We start from the raw sequence: 17,781 nt of genomic DNA, 5'->3' as shown, positions 1-17,781 counted from the left end.
AGTCACGGCACCAACTCTTTGTGAATTTTTCCAAGTGCTTCCTCGTCCTGTGACCCCCCAAAGCTTATTCACAGGGAAGTCTCTCAGTTAGACTTTGTATAGAGGTAAATGAGAATCCGGCCACTTCCTGGCCCTTTAAACCTTTACTATTTACAGCAAAGTAAATCCTTGTGTCCTTCCAGTTCCTACGTTTACTTGTCGCTGTCAAAGGTTCTCAGTGCTGACACTTCCTTCTCCTGTGACTCTCCGAAGAAGTCAGGGGCATCCTTACCTCGCTGCTGTGGAAGGAGCGGACTTCACACACTTCTATGCAAACCTTCAGAAAGCAGCTACAACTGCTAGTAAACTCTGCCCCATAAGCTTAATCTAGAAGCATCTTCCAGCGCAGCTCTCCAAAGAATTCAATATTCCTCTCCAGTGACTTTCTTGCTCAAACCAGGACACCCTCTGACTTGGAACTCGCCAAGTGATTTATTTCAAACTTTGCCTCTCTCTCCTTGTCTCGGTTGGATCTAGAGATCTTCCAGCTCGTAGCAGGCTATAGATTGAACCCAGACCCGTCTTCGCCCATGACTATCCTGTTTGAATCTGGGAACCCTCAGATCTACTCACCTCCAAGCTGTTGCATCCAGTGCTTGTCCAGCCTGTGACTTACAGACCTTCTCCATCCAGAAACCTTTGCTTCTGGAGCAGGATCAGTTTCAATTCTCCTCATTGATTCAATTTTTTTTAATAAAGTTGACTTTGGCCATCCTTGGTCCTGTCGACCAAGCCAGTTCTGCCTGATGACGGTCAGAAGGGCGGAGAAGGTTAGTATGCAGGAACACATGGCCATCAACGTCTGCCCCGGGCCAATCCGGCCCATCAAGCAGATCTCGGACTACTTCCCACGGTTCCACAACTTTCCACCGGGGATCATCAGGCCACGGCCGCCGCCCACCCGCCCCGACGATGAGGGCGGAGGCGAGGAGAAGGACGAAAGCCGAAGGAGCTCGACTGGAGGGGACGTGTCCCCGTCTGGCGAGGACGAGGAGGAGAGGAGGAAAGAGGAGCGGGAGAAGGAAGCTGCCCAGGAGGAAGAGGAAGGCTACGACTCGGATGACTCAAGTAAGTCTATTCACTTACCGCATGTAGGAGCGTTCTCAGTGGCAAAAATATGGTGGATTATTGCATAGTGTGGCACAAAATGTGACCTTCTAGCAACATCCTCTCTTGTTCCAACAGATACATTCACATTAGTTTGACTCTATGGTAGGTCTTGTTTGCAATGGGTGATGTACAATGCAGTAGTAAGCTGAACTCTAAGGTCTCCTTGATTCACTTATGTGTCTATATCCTGTATATATGAAACCATCAGTGTGGGTTTTTTAAATGTTGTTTGCATTGGTCCTAATGTTGGCTATAACGATGCATATCTTTACTCAATTCTTGTCTCATATCACCCTTTTTTTTCTAGAGCAGCAAAATATTTATATTTTAATGAAGTAACTAGATGTTTTTATAAACAACTCTTTCAGGATATACAATCTGTAGTAAAACTCATATTTTAGTGGCCCATTCAGTAAAAAAGCATAGTGACTGCATACAATTTCACACCCTGTGGAAGCACTGGTTTGATAATTCAGTATAGAGTTATAATTCAACACGTTTCGGCACATCGCTTCATTTGTTTTGCCTTCTCATGGTGCTCTCTGAGTTTTGGTTTACATTGTCGACTTCTCATTTATTGGCTTGCAATAGGTACTCTATTGCTAAGTGTTACAACTCTAGATATCTTTTTTATTTTGTGATTGCTGAATAGTGAATTTCATTGCAAATCATATAATTGAAATATTTATTGAGTATAAAGGAGGGTTATTTTTAAAAATCGATGTAACATGCTTTGTTATAAAGTGGCAAACGCATCACCACAGCTGCTTCAGTGTATTCACACAGCAAACCTTGGTGCTGAGGCGCTGAGGAGTCAGGGAGACTTGTATACGTGCATTTGGAGTGACTGAAACACATTTTGCTAAGGGAAGCTCTCTAGAAATATCAATTAACAATGTAACAAACTTGAAAAAATCGCTGGAAAAACTTCAGCGAGTTGTGGTTACAATTCAAAGCCCAGAGACCATATCACAGGGCCTCACACATAACTTCATGACCCGTGACATCACAGACGGCATGAGTGGTGACGGTACATATGACGCCAATGACATGACGAGATGGAAATGTTTGCAGGACTCCCCTGTTTTCTGACGAGGTGCACTGCTGCCCTCCTCTGCAGTTAGTGCCTGCCTGGCCCTCGAGGCGCTGAGTGTGGGGCTGCCTTTGCATGTATTGTCTTTGAAGATGTTTACTACCTGTGTGTTTGCTGCTTCTGTGTGCAATCTGTGTCAGCCCCCTGCAGCACTGGTACCGCGGGGCCCCGCCCCCTGCAGCCTGTCTGAGGGCCACGGTCAGTGGTTTGGTGGTTTTGTAATGCTACATATAGATTCACAAGTACACACAGGATGTGACCTTAGGGATGCCCTGTGCCAGTACCGAGCCCTCGACCTTGAGGCCTGGGTGCCACCCAGTGGTTTCATGGTCTGCAGCTCTGCACTGTGGCAACTCTTCACCAGGTGTGACCTTGGGCAACGACCAGTGAACGGGGCCCTGGTCCCCAGCGCTGCTGGGCGGTGCCTGTGGCTACGTCCAGCCAACAGTGGGCAGAGGTCATGTCCTCGTCCCAGTGCCCCCGCTTTGAACCCCCGTCCCCCCTCCCCCACACAGCATCTGGAAAGGCCACTTCAGTCCACGGACACACCTATGCACTGCCTTTGGTCGTATGCAGCAGGCTCTGGGCACAGTGCTTAGAGACCATGGCGCAATCCACCTCAAACAGACAGTCCACTAGCCACAGAGGCATGCCTTGCTGGGCAAGAACTAGATGCAAGGACAGGCTGCGGTGACGACTATCTCCACCCAACAGCCCAGGGTGGAGGGCTTTCTGTGGGCGCTTGCCATGGCCTTCAGCGCACTGTCCCCCACACACAACCCGCTGCCACGCACAGCACTCATCTGAGCATCCCTCCCTGTGGACAGGGCTTGGCCTCACTGTCCGCCACACACAACCCGCTGCCACGCACAGTACTGATCTGCGCATCCCTTCCTGCGGACAGGGCGTGGCCTCACTGTCCCCCACACACAACCCGCTGCCACGCACAGTACTGATCTGCGCATCCCTCCCTGTGGACAGGGCGTGGCCTCACTGTCCCCCACACACACCCCGCTGCCACGCACAGCACTCATCTGCGCATCCCTTCCTGCGGACAGGGCGTGGCCTCACTGTCCCCCACACACAACCCGCTGCCACGCACAGTACTGATCTAAGCATCCCTTCCTGCGGACAGGGCGTGGCCTCACTGTCCCCCACACACAACCCGCTGCCACACACAGTACTGATCTAAGCATCCCTTCCTGCGGACAGGACGTGGCCTCACTGTCCCCCACACACAACCCGCTGCCACGCACAGCACTCATCTGAGCATCCCTCCCTGTGGACAGGGCGTGGCCTCACTGTCCCCCACACACAACCCGCTGCCATGTACAGTACTGATCTAAGCACACCTCCATGCAGACAGGGCGTGGCCTCACTGTCCACCATACACAACCCGCTGCCATGCACAGTACTGATCTGTGCATCCCTCCCTGCGGACAGGGAGTGGCCTCACTGTCCACCACACACAACCCGCTGCCATGCACAGTACTGATCTGTGCATCCCTCCCTGCGGACAGGGAGTGGCCTCACTGTCCACCACACACAACCCGCTGCCATGTACAGTACTGATCTGTGCATCCCTCCCTGCGGACAGGGAGTGGCCTCACTGTCCACCACACACAACCCGCTGCCACGCACAGTACTGATCTGCGCATCCCTTCCTGCGGACAGGGCGTGGCCTCACTGTCCACCGCACACATCCCGCTGCCATGCACAGTACTCATCTGCGCATCCCTCCCTGCGGACAGGGAGTTGCTTTCAGACACATTTGTGGCTGCCCTTAGTCCCCTGGACTCACCTGGTAAGGACTTTCCAAACATTTCTAATTCCAAAGTGAATTCAACTGTAAGGAACCCTTGATAACTCTCCCCGACTAATCCAAACCCATTTTAAATATTGTATTTATACATCGACCACATGCACCCGCACTGGTCTGGGAATAAGCATCAATGTCCATCCCTCTAGGCAGCGGCATGTCCAGGAAACACCTCAAGAAAATTAAACCTTTCATTCCTCAAGATGATCTCAAGACAATTGTTCAATCCCTAGTCCTTTCTAAACTGGACTATGGGAACGGCATCCTAACGGGGACGCCAAAAGCTCACCTAGCCCCACTAAGGTCAGTCCTTAACATGGCAGCTCGACTCATAACTGGTGTAAAAAGATTCGAACACATCTGCCCAAACCCGCAACACACTCAACTGGCTTCCCATGGAAGGGAGATGGATTTAGACACTGGCCTGCATCACTCACAAGGTCCTTCACTCACCTCCCCCCAACTACCTAAACAGCAAACTGGTAAAAGCAGGAAAACCCAGAACTCTGAGAAGCACCAACTCACTTCTTCTCATCCCTCCGAAACTGCAAAGGAAAATGACCCAGTGTCGACCCTTCTCTGGTAACGTCCCCAGGATGTGGAACGCACTCCCTACTGACCTCAGATGCAACCACTCCTTCCCTCGCTTCAAAAAGGACCTGAAACTCTTTCTTCTCAACCAATAGTTGACCGACAAAGGCAACCGTCCTAGGCATCAATAACCTAGTGGACTCCCCCCTCACTTTGACCTTCAAGGGTGGTGGTCTTCTGACTGTGTCAGTCACCGGCGTCCTTCTCCCCTCACTGGATACATAAGTATTATGTCTTTGCTTTTCTCTTTATGCATCCTCATGTCCTGCGATGCTATGCAATCTTTTCTTTTCCTTTGTGTATGTAAAGCGCTCTGATACCCACGGGTCTAGCTAGCGCTATATAAAACTTTATAAATAAATAAAATGCCATGTGCCGTAATGAGAGGAATGGACATAAATGCAATTATTATTATTATGTATTGACTTGTATGGTGCCCAAATCACCCCCAAAGGGGCATCCCCGCGCTACAGAGGTGCAGCAGTCAGGGCAGATTAGAAGCAGGTGTTTTAGAAAAGGTCTAATACTCCTTGACTGCTCACAACAACGTCCATAATTAAAGTGCAGTTGGGCCCTCACACTCTGGTGCCACTGCACCTGCTGCACTATTGAAGGCTACATCCATGTTTCTGAGAATCCCCTCTCCTACCATAGAGGAAGGGTGTGTTCAGCAGGCCCCCCTCCCCGCCCTTCCACAACCCCCCTAACCTCCCCAATGGGCTTCAGAGCAAGAGATTAAATCACGATCCGGGTGAAGACAGTGAAAGCAAGAATCATTACGATCTGTCGCACACCCTTTAATAACACACCACACGTACTCACAATCCGACAGCTGGGTTACGTCCTAGCGGGAGGGACTTCCTAAGAGTGCCCAGGCAGGGGCAATTAACAACGTATAAACTATAATATCTTGGCATATTAGGTGCGCCCAGTGTCTCCCCTAGGTTTCCCAACGCGACTTTGGCGGTAGCAGCACCTAAAAATGGATAAACTACAATATTTTGGCATATTAGGTACCCCCAGTTTCTCCCCTAGGCGTCCCAGGGGTGGGGTGTCAGGTACCTATAAGGAAGGCCCTAATAAAAGATGTTTTATACGCCCTGAGGATAGAGAAATTGCACATTTCACTTCCCCATTGTAGTAAAGTGCTTCCCAAAATCGACGTTTGTGCTCGAAGCTCTGTGGAGTGAGGAGCTACATTATTTTTGCATAATCAGGACCCCTAAAGTCTCCTAGGGTGGGGGTCACATAGCTATAACCATGGTCCCTATAAAAGATGTTTTATAGGCCCTGGTGTTGGAGTATTTGGGCATTTCATTTTCCCCATTGTACATCCCCGGCCACAAAGGTTAACATGGCAATAGTTAAGGAACTCATAACTAACGCTAGGAATGAAAGAAAATATCATTCAATGACTTAGGAAAATAATATTGATAAATCCAACAGTATGCTACTGGTGAATTTAACCTGAAGCATACAGAAAAGAAGTTATAAGTCTTCCTTTTCTGTAAGCCACAATTCTTCTTTCTCTGGACTCCCCTGATTGGTCAGAGTTAAGAGGATTAGCCAGGCAGCTTTGATGAAGTGACAAGTGGCACCTGGGGAGAGAGGCTATCTCTTGTAAGTGGACCCTGCTCCACGGGAATGCCGGGGCAAGGGGGGGTCGTACAGCATCAACTTCATAGGCAGTAAGGGACAGGCAGAGACTGCCAGGTTCATCTACCCCCCATCCACTCTGAACCCAGTTAGATGGAAGGCTTAAGGATTTCTACTCGAGCTGCAGCTTTCTCAACACGTACTGGTAGTTTCTCATTGCGAGCGGTCGCGAGCATATGCGACCACTCGCAATGAGAAACCTGACCTCCCTACATTGGGAATCTCGCCGGGAGTTTGATTTTCCACGCTCGCGATCGGCAACTTGATGTTGCCGATCGCGAACGGGGAAAAAGTCTCACCGGGATGTAATTTTACTCACTCGCGGTCGCCAACTAGACGTTGAGGACTGCGAGCAAGCAAAAAATTACAGCTACGTGTGTTTGCACTGTGCTATGTGCAATTCGCGTAGTGCGAAGTAGCGCAAACTACGCAAACTACGCGAGCGTAGCATAGTACTTCGCACAGGGTTAGCCTTCATACAGTTGTATCCTGGTGGAATCAATCACTGCCAATAGGTGAGTCTCCGTCCTGTGGGTTGCTCGGAAACTCAATTGTGAGCGTTCCGGACTTTACAGCATCAGCAGATCAGCACTCAGAACTTGATCGGCCAGAGCTGCTACCCTCCTGAAGGCGGTAAGAGAACTCAGTGAGCGGTCAGAGCGGAGACAGTGACGACTCGGTGAAGGCGAGTGTAAAGTTGGTGCGTTTGTATCAGAGAAACCAGGGAGAGAAACACAAGGTGGAGGAGTGGGAGTTAAGGCACACCACAACGGAGAGAGGTGGTGTGTCCTGAACAGATGCAGGCTGCTCTTTAGGGTGTCCAATCCCCAATACATTCCCGAGGGTCACTGTGGTCTAAGCCTCACAAGTCTGGGTCTCCCAGAACCTGTAGCTTAACCTGTTCCGAGCTCGCATCGGCCAACGGCCAACGCGAGCACTTCCTTGTGGGTGCTGCGCACGACCGTTGGCCAACGCAGCCCTGCCCACTCTGTAGAACACCTGCACCACGGCGGAATGTCCGGCACAGTAAACGGGTTAATGTGCTATCTACTTCGAGCCACACAGAACGCATGAAACGGGGAGCGCGACCATGCTGGTCTGCAGCTGCGTCTCCTCCAAGGGCCCACTGCTCTTGTTTTAGTCAAGGTCCCACAACAGCTCACGCATCACTGCCATCCAGGACAGGTTCGGCTCCTCCTGATATTGCAGGGGGCGGGGCAAAGAGCTAAGCATCTTCTCAGCTACACTCCTCTCAGACCTGTTGGACCCCCAAAGCACAGAAGAGTATTTGTACTTCCTGTGATGTCATAAGGCCACAGCCACTCAATGCCAAGTCCACAATGCACGAGGCTTGATGTCAGATGCTACACACAATCAGGCAGTGCTTAATTTGTAAAATAAAGAGTGCAGGTGCCCAAAGCTCTGCTCAGAAGACCGAAGCTGGTGCTAATCAATGTCAGCGCGCCGAATCCCGAGGCTGCGTGGTCTTCAATCCACCTCATGCATCTTTAATCCACCGCCAGACACTCCCTGTGCCTTTATCTCACTCTAGTGGGTTCCTGCTTTCTCCCTTTCGGATTTGTTTTCCATCTTTTTCATCATCCTTCTATCCCCTTTATGGGGTTTCCCCCTCATCCTTTCAGGAAATATCCGATGAGGAAAAATAAGTGCTGGTCCCCAACACTGAGTGCAGTTGGCCCTTTTGGGGCTGAGAAATGGGGTCAGGAGGGCATGGACGTCAATTCTCTAAAATGCCAGGGGTACCAGAAGTGACATCACATGCCATTTGACCTTTCCTTTCACTCACACACTTACACATACACACACATTCACACATAGACACACTCTCTCACTTACATAAACATACTCTCACCTGCAAACACGCGCACAGCCTACATCCAAAAGCATTTTTTACTTACCTCAGGCGCCAGGGAGGGTCATATTACATAAAATGGTACTCCATTTTTATTACACTGATAGTGAATAATAATTATTTAATATTAGTGTAGTTAAAAACTACCACAAAAGAAGGTGAGTGAAGCTCCAACTGACGTCCATAAGGACGAGCTGCCACTGTATTCCTGGCTCTGATTTTGTCACCTCTGAGCCAGGGGTCGCAAAGGCAGTGCCAGGGGTCGCAACGAGCAAGCCAGAGGTCGCAGCTAGGACCCCCGCGAGCACTAAAGTACATGCATGCAAGAGGGTTTTCTTGGGGTTCCACTCACAGATAAAAGCATCAAAATTCACTAATATGCTAACGACCCACAACTCTACTCAGAAGTCCCCTCGGCTTGAGACACCCAATGCTCACAGCGCTGTCTGCGACTCATCCACACCGGGATGCCTTGTGCACTCTAATGGTCAGCCCCCACCAAGACAGAATTACTGTCATGTGCAACAAGGAAGAATCAAGATGTAATATTAACCTGGCTCAATGACATGAGGCGTGAAGGCTTCGAGCCCCAGCTTTCACCCATGGCAAGTTACTTGTATGTACCCTGGACGCCAACCTCGCCCGCAACAACACACTGAGCAGGATGGGCTGCGGCTACGGCTGGTTCTCTCTTCTAAAGAAAGCGAAACAGTTTCTTCCGGAAAGTGACTTTAGAACTGCTGTTCAAACCTTCTTACTCTTGCACAGTGCTTTATATGTAAAGAAAAAAAAATAAGCGTTGGCCCTCCACAGGAGGCCACCATAGTTTGCAGCGCACATTGCCACTGTACTTACACAACAACTAACCATCACACTGCTGCAAGTGTGACAATCCGGACTGTTTGAAGCCTCCAATGCTTCAAAAATGGCTTGGGGGGGCAGGTATTAGTTAGTTTTCATGTATATTGCATTAACAATCAACAATTTTTCTGCCCATCTTTAAATTGCATGAACAGCGCCACCAGGTGGCAGCTTCATAAGTTCAGGTGTCGGCAATTAAGTGCGAGTGCTGAGCACCAGAAACCACCAGCTCAAATTAAGCACTGCTCTTGCATCTGGGCCGTGGGAGTGCCCAGTGCCACAGTCTCCCAGACTCCACCGTGGCACCCTTTAAGGGCATCCTATGTATCATGGCACGTCTCGCCCAGGGCCTGAAGACATGATCACAGCACTCTTTATCTTGATGGACTCCGCTGCCTTTCCTTGCCGGGGCTCACCATCTTCAAAACCAGCTCCATACTCCACAAAGAAAGGCCCTTCCACCGATCGGGGTACACACGCAGTGTCTCTGGCTCCTCCCAGTACTGCCACAGCCATGGCGCCATCAGACAGGCAATGAAGACGTTCAAACGAAATAAAGCACAGTACTTTTTCCGAGTAGCGGGTCCTGGAGAGTGTGGTGCAGGGCGCTGACGCAGGGGGAGGCGCCAAATGCGATGCAGTGCGCGCAACAAAATTCATTTTATCTATTTATTTGAATACTTACCTCCGTTAGGCCATAATCCAGACTTTACCACCCCCTCCCCCGCCATACATCACCGCCCGGCGGCACTCCCTCGAGGAGCCGCTACTGCTTTTACCATAAATATACCCAGGTTGTGGAACAACACCCCTGTTTCCATCAGGCCAGCTCCAGTTTAGGAAAGAGTTGAAGACGTATCTCTCTGAGGAACACGACATCAGCAGCAGACTTCTGTTCCCAGATCCCAGCTCCCCCTCAATCCCTTCTTGACTGTATCCTTGACCCTGACCATGTGCAGCTCCCACTGCCTTTTGACTAGGTTTGCGCTCTACAAATGGATGTATGACGTTACAACGCACACTTTTACAATGCATACCTTTACAACGCAACATCCATTACAACGCATTCCATTACAACGCATGCCATTACAACGAAATTTTAAAAACTACATTTACAACGCATTCCATTACAACGCATAATACCTTTACAATGCATACCATTACAACGCATAACATTACATTGCATGTTTGGTAAGTATTGGATAGTGTAGGGGTAAAAATTACTATTCTAACTCCAGGGCGTGCAACAGTAGGGTAAGTGTTGGATGGTAATGTTATGCGTGGAATGGTATGCGTTGTAATGACTGCGTTGTAATGATATGCGTTGTAGTGGTGTGCATTGTAGTGTCATGCGTTGTAATGGTTGCGTTGTAATTGCATGCGTTGTAATGGATGTTGCGTTGTAAAAGTTTCGTTGTAATGGTAGTGCATTGTAAAAGTTGCGTTGTAAAGGTTGTTTCCCCTACAAACACCACTGACATGCAGTCTTGTCCATCTCCTTCCTAACATACACTCTTGCACTCATGTCTGATAAGAGTGCATCTGGAAATTCCAGAAACTCTTCCCGCTGAGGCTTAGGGCTGTCGCTGATAAAGAAAGACACATTGAGTCGTTTCCTTTCATTGCTTCAGATGCAATCACAGATGTTCAGCGAAGCCATGAAACCTGTCTTCAACCCGCGCTTCCCACCTGCTGACAATCACCAGCTAATGATCGTGAGCATTTGCAAAGCTTGTTTGCAAACTCCCTCCCTCTGAGTGGAATGCAGTCGAATGTCCCTCTAAGCCTTGCTAAATTCTGTTCCGTTTTAGCTTTTCACAGGTGATAAATATGTGTTTGTGATCATTGTCGGCTGAAAAACTAGATCACTGAACACTTAGAACACCTATATCACCATCAAATTAATAGTTAACAATCACTGGCAAAACCAATAGGTCTGGAATTGACTGCCAGCCTTTTGGCTTTATCTATGCTTGTTTTACCATGTTTTGTTATAAAACTTAGGGCCATATTATCAAGCATGGGCGATACATTATCGCCACTTTTATCGGCAGAAAAATGCTGATAAAGCGACGATAATGGACTTGATAATACGCCCTTGTGAATTCCCATAGCAGCCCAGGTTCTGGTGTTAACCTGGGCTTCTTTGGGAATTCACAAGGGCATATTATCAAGCCCATTATCGCCGGTTTAGCGGCCGTTTCCTGCCGATAAAAGCGGCTATAATGTATCACCCTTTCTTGATAATATGGCCCTTTATTTTTGATAAGCTACTAATATATGGAAAAAAAATATGTTGGTTAAAAGCAAAAGTATTTTTGTGCGACACAAAGCACACATTTGCCACAGAAGCCCCTGGCACTGAGGGAACTACTTTGCGTGGATGGGCTTTTTGTGAAAGAGCAGAATGCTGTCACTCACAGTGAAGTCAGCCAGTGGCTGTAGTGGGCTGGCCAAGTGCCCCAGGCTGTAGTGGGCGGGAGAAAAATGTGAGTGACACCATAACAGACCAACAGATGAAGAGGGCTGGCTGCGAGCACCCAGACTCGTGAAATACAAGTCATTTTACCCAAATAAAAGGTCTTGGCTAACATTCGACAGAAAAATATAAAAATAAAGGCTAAATCTGGAATCTTGAATCATGTTAAAAGTGTATATGATATCAATTAGTTTTAATCTTCTTTCTGAATTAAAAGAACAGGTGAGGTTTGAGGAGCCCCCGGAAGTTGATTTCAGGTAAATTGTGCTGTACCTTATCTGAACATGCTTGCACTTTGGGGTCCACTTAATGTGCACATTTTTTAGGGCAAAGCTTCACTGGGATAAACCTTAAGATGGACTGTGGTCTGACCTTTGCATCTCTGCCCCACTCCATGCATGTATTTCCTGGTCCCATTTCCCTGAAACACAAAACAAAGGGTATTTAAGGTTGATTAGCTGTGCTCAGGAAAATAACTCAAAAGGGTTGACTTACTGTGTTTCCATAAACCTTTTTTGCAAAATTCCATAAGTAGTTAATTTCATTCGAAGCAGCAAAATACACATGTAGATTGTGTCTCGCAGGTGTTTTAAGAGCTGTCAGTTTCATGTGTGCTAAGCAACACGAATTACTTTGGATTTTTACACATTTAACATTTGTGAAATAAACCAAGCATTGCATTGTATGATTAAATGAAACTGAATTCAATGTAATTTTGTAAAGCGCGACATTATGCCTGAAGGCGTCTTGGCGCTATGCATCTGCTGTTGGGTCCTTTGCACATACACTAGTCAAGAATTAATTTGGGAAAGTAAAAAAACTGGTTTCCAGCTGTTTCCTATATATCTGCATGTTTGCTTGGCCTCTCCACATGATTCCAGAGCTGGGAGGCGTGGTACACAAAACCTGTACCGCCCCAAGAGGCCTTGTCAATTCTTGGCGCCATCACTTTTTTAGAGACTGCAGATTACAAATACCTGTTTGGTTAATACCACAAAAGTCTTCTCTTAAGATATTCAGGGTCTGCCGGATTAAGTGATTTGTGAGCTATACAAAGTGCCTTAAATGCTACCCTCTTCTTGTCAGGGAGCCAATCAAGGGGCATATTAACAACGGCCAGCGATAATTATCGCTGGCCGTGCTTAGCGATAATTTTATTATCGCAGGCTATCTCTGGAATTTATCGCCCTGGTAACGCGTTATTAATAACGCGTTTCTCCAAGGCGATAAAAATTCCAGAGATAGCGAGGTCATCGCCCATTTGCTGGGAACATCGCTGGTTTTCCAGTGATGTTCCCTGCAAAAGGGCGATAACCTTGCTGATACGACCCACAGGGTCGTATCAGCATAATCCACCCCCTATGTTAGGGATGGCTAAATCAGGATTTTTGCAAACGTTAGGTTTTGGCGAAAACTGCCGTTTTCGCCACAATCTAATGTGTGCTAAAATCATGTGGGCTGCCTTGTAAATATCGTGATGTGAACATCAGCGATATTTGCAAGGTTGTCCATCCGGGTACGCCCAGTGACGCCCACTTTGCATCTCATTGGAGATGCAAAGGGAGACGTTGGGAAAAAGGGGGCTAACATGCGATGATGCATGTTAGCACCCTCTTGTAAATAGGGTGATAGTTTTATCTTCGCTTTTTTGTCTTTGTTAGCCAAAAAAGCGGAGATGAAGCACTTGTAAATATGCCTCCAAGTTCCTCCATGAATTTTGATACAGAGTGAAAGGGGCATATTACCAAGAAGTGTGTTAGTAAACGCACAAGGCACATCCCCATATCGCCGGCTATCACCGGATTTCATCGCCTTTTTAGCGCGCAATTATCAATGCGCATCACGTAGGCGATTTGAAATCCAACGATAGTCGGCGATATGGCACATTAGCGCATGAAAACAAACGTTGTTTTCACGCACTAATGTGTTCCTTGATAATATGGGGGGTGGATTCAGCTTTATGATCCACACCCCCATGTTATCAACGCCTAACGCCTGGTCAGAGCAGGCATTGGGAGACCTGCGATAAATGAGTTTATCGCAGGTCTGCCTCTCCCAACGCCTGCCTTGGTAATAGGGTGTTCTCACCTCCAACCACATTTTACATGTGGTTGGACGTGGGAACGCCCACTTTGCATGTCATTAGCGATGTTTATCGCTGACATGCAAAGTGGGCTTGCGCCAGGCTTTAAAATGCCCTTGTTAATAGGGCTCTAGCAATATCGCCGCTTTCTCGGCACAATTCGCCGAAAAAGCGCCGATACTTGCCCTTGGTAATATGCCCCAAACTTCTTAATATTTTTGAGCGGGCGAGCTGCTGCGTTCTGTATCCTCTGCAGCTTTTTTAACATCCCTTGCTGCATGCCCACATATAGGGCACTGTAGTAATCCAATCTCGAATACACCAGAGCAATAATGACTGTTTTCCTAAGATCATACGGTGTGAAAGGCAGAATCTTCTTTAATGATTTTAATACGAAAAAAACGTGACAGCATACTTAAAACAGACTTAAGTTAGGATTTTGTCTTAAGTCTGTCTTAAGTCTGTCTTAAGACAAAATCCTAACTTCTGTGAATACCAAAAGTAGTAAGTTCATTTTGTGAATGCCAAAAGTAGTAAGTGCATTCTGTGAATACCAAAATAGTAGTAAGTTTAGGATTGAGTCTTAAGTTCATTCTGTGAATCGGGCCCACCGTATCCAAAGATTAGCCTCTCTATCTTATGGGAATGCACCTTAAGACAGTGGTTACTCGTCCAGTTTACGATAACTCTCATGCAGTTATTAAATCAATCAGCCACCTCCTCTTTGCTGTTAGTAATGGATACCACTATTTGGGTATCGTCAGCATATGATATGGTTGAACAACCGTACGTTTTTATTAGTTTGGCTAATGGAGCCACGTACAGATTAAATAACGTGGGACAAAATGATAACCCTCGAAGGAAACCACACGGCAAGGTGAAAGATTTTGAGAAAAATTCTCCCAGGGCAACTGATTGTTCTTCTACCATCAAGGAAGGGGCAGAGCCGCTCAAGAGCTAAACCCCCCAAACCAACTTCTGCCAGCCGATGTTTTAGGACTGGGTGGCTAACAGTGCCAAAGGCTGCAGAGATGTCTAAAAGGGCCACCGCAGTCTTCCCACATTTGTTCATTATATCTCAAAACTCCTCAGTGGCTATCACCAGGGCCGATTCAATACTGTGGGCTTTTCTACACCCAAACTGAGCTTCATCCAGGACCATTCTGAGATCGAGATATTATGGGCCCGATTCACAGAACAAACTTAAGACAGACTTAAGACAGACTTAAGACAAAATCCTAACTTCTGTGAATACCAAAAGTAGTAAGTGCATTCTGTGAATACCAAAATAGTAGTAAGTTTAGGATTGAGTCTTAAGTTCATTCTGTGAATCGGGCCCTACGTGTTTCAAAATAAAAAACTAAATGTTCTTGTTGCTCGGATATGAGTTTACCTTAAATACATGAAAAGAGGAGTTGGAGTTGGCCTAACGGCTCGGGCGCTCGACCTCGGACCTGGAGGAACTGGGTTCGAGTCTCGGTAACGATGCCAAAACCTCCTGTGATTCTGGGCAAATCACTTAATCTCCCCGTGCCTAAAAATGAAAGTGTGTGTCCTCATGTAAAAAACGTAACTTGTTCTATGTAAAGCGCTCTGATACCTGATTCGGTTCGGGTCTAGTTCGCGCTATATAAAACTCTACAAAAAAAAAAGAAAAGACAATAGGTGTTTGGCAAAACAGGAACAAGTTGGTTTAATTACACACGGTGGGCGGGAGAGCCTCAACAGAGCGTGTCTGCTCAAAGTCTCGTGGGTGAACAAAGCTTTGGCCGCTGTTATATACAGTTCATGAGGTACATAAAACAATTTTCTACATTCCAAAAATAATTTCAGTTTTAAATCAACAAATGAGCATGCCATGTCCTGATTGATTGCGTGTTTCTATCTACATGTGGTGACTAGCTCTGTGGTATTTTGGAGAACGTAAGCCCGTGGCCAAACGTTTTTCATCGAGGACAATTTCCTCCGACCTGTTCATGGTGCGACTATCTATCTGTGGGATCGATCAGGGTTTTCCCTTGGCACTCGTTTGTCTTTAGGTTCAGAGAGACCCCACCTGTGACCTGGTATTCGATAGGCATGGGATGTGGGTCGTAGGACGCGTCTAATCCATTATCTCTGACTCTGGGATGATGGGGAAGTCACCTTGGGTGAATCCGACAGCAATGATACGAGTTCATTGGAACTCCTGGAAAAAACATGGCAGTCACTGGTATCATTTCTATCGACATCCTTAACACTGTGCATACAATTGTCATAGCATACATTTACAGTGTTCTTACTGGTGGTGACACGGTTCGTCTGCTTACGTCAATGCGTACATCAACATTGTTATTACTAGGAACAGTGTCATCATTTGAGCATGGATTATGACCTACTTAGATATCGCCATTGCTGTACGGGTACATGTTATGACATACATTAATAACATTCTAAAACAAGTACGGGCATGGTATTGCAGGCACAGATGATGGCATATGTTGATTTTGCATTTATTGATATTGCCGTTGTCGGGCCTGTGCACATCACGGTAATCATCGACATCGTATTCACCTATTCCAACATTTGTTTCAATGTTTTTAAGAGTAGGTAGTGGTCTGTGAGACCACTGTCTTCTCTAAAAAGAAAATTGACCAACATTCATAAAGCGGAAGGGGTCTCCTGGTGACCCCTTCCTATTTGCGAATGGGTCGCCACCAACTCGAAGTTGGTGGTAAAATGCAAACGTTTTGCGACTGCATTTTGGTAGTAAAACATTCAAGCATACCACTGTGAGTCACCATTAGGGATGCCCTAAAAAAGCCCCTTCCTAATACCGAATAGCAAACCCAACGTGTGATTCGGTAATAGGTTACCAAATCGAAATTGGGCATCTGTACATTAAAAAAATGCTTTTTGCAGTCACAAACGACCTGATTCTGTGAATTTGGCTGGTAGCAATTTCAAAGAAGCTTTGTACATGTGGCCCATTATTCTTATAACAAGCTTTGGTAAAGCCAATGAGTCTCGCCTTTGAAAGGGCGAGATTTTGATCGATACCTTATCTCTATTGATCCAAACCTCGTTCTGGTCGACTGAACCTTTATTGCCTGTCTTGGAAGGAAACAGTACCTATCTGCAAATTAGTTCACCCAAGTAAGGACTCTACTCTCAAAGATCACGGACAACTTCTAGGTTTCAAAAGTTTATTGTAAAGATATAATGAGCTGCAAATACAAGCATCTCAGAATGAGATTCACGAGATACACAGGTCCAATTACATACATGTGCTCTCGAAAAGCCCTCAGACGAGCAACAGAAATCACTAACACAAGTTCTAAAAATAGCAAAGCTATCAGCATAGACGCATATCTCTCCTTCATTTAGGTTGGAGGAAAACAAACACAGGTTAGGCGTCCCTACCCTGTTCTAGATGGTATCCCTACTTAACCAAATCCCAACCTAACAAAGGTGTCAGCAATGAATGACCCCCAAGGGAAGTCACCCACTCTAAGTCTCTTGGTGAAAACCTAAAGTTCTCCAGTCATGACCCCTCACTGCCTACCCATCCGCTCTCTAAAGGGTCCTCAGGTCTCTGCTCTAACTCCACCCAGGGGTGCTGTCCCTAATACAAAACAGTCAACAACATTTGAGACGCCCCTTGCGAAACGCCTCTCACGTGGTGCAACTTCAGGCTTTTTCCATGATGCTTTGTATTGGGCCTCAGACGTTAGAATTGACCTTGCTTCTCAGTCTCTTCTCCGGCCCGCTGATACCCCTTAAACATTCCAGAACCCTCCTCCATGTCTGGGCCGTCTACTGAACAGGCCTCTATTCATTCACTTATAATTGGATCCCCCCTTTCCTGTTGCAGACAGATATCTGCCGCCAAGAACCCAACTCTCATAGACTTCTAAAAAGGCTTGCAACATTTCTCAGCCCAGACATGTACGTGTAAATCAATGCTAAAACATTTCAGGCCTACAATATTTCACATTATGATTATAGCATTCAATTTCTTCATTTAATTAAAGCATGTTAAAACTCTTATTCTATTATTTAGAAAACATTACTCTAAATCATGGCCCATTAATGCAATGACCAAAAACGTTAAACAATCTGTGTCGTGAAAAGAAACACCTTCCCTTTTAGCTCCAGCTCTGGCCCTGAGACCTACCACGTTCTGCGTTTTACCACA

General features: G+C 46.8%; 1 protein-coding gene across 1 annotated transcript in view; it reads left to right on the top strand.

The window, feature by feature from the left end:
* Nucleotides 1-765: 765 nt before the first annotated feature.
* Nucleotides 766-17,781, top strand: part of LOC144820579 (double C2-like domain-containing protein beta) — a 546,929-nt gene continuing 529,913 nt past the window's right edge. Inside the window, exon 1 of the mRNA XM_078677947.1 lies at nucleotides 766-1,107. Within this exon, the coding sequence (XP_078534073.1) occupies nucleotides 786-1,107 (322 nt within the window). The 5' untranslated portion in view covers nucleotides 766-785. The remainder of the gene's footprint in view (nucleotides 1,108-17,781) is intronic.

This window comes from Lissotriton helveticus, chromosome 1_1 (genome assembly GCF_964261635.1).
Source record: "Lissotriton helveticus chromosome 1_1, aLisHel1.1, whole genome shotgun sequence".
Taxonomy (NCBI): domain Eukaryota; kingdom Metazoa; phylum Chordata; class Amphibia; order Caudata; family Salamandridae; genus Lissotriton; species Lissotriton helveticus.
Note: the sequence above shows the minus strand (reverse complement) of the source record. Positions and strands in the feature narration are given on the sequence as shown.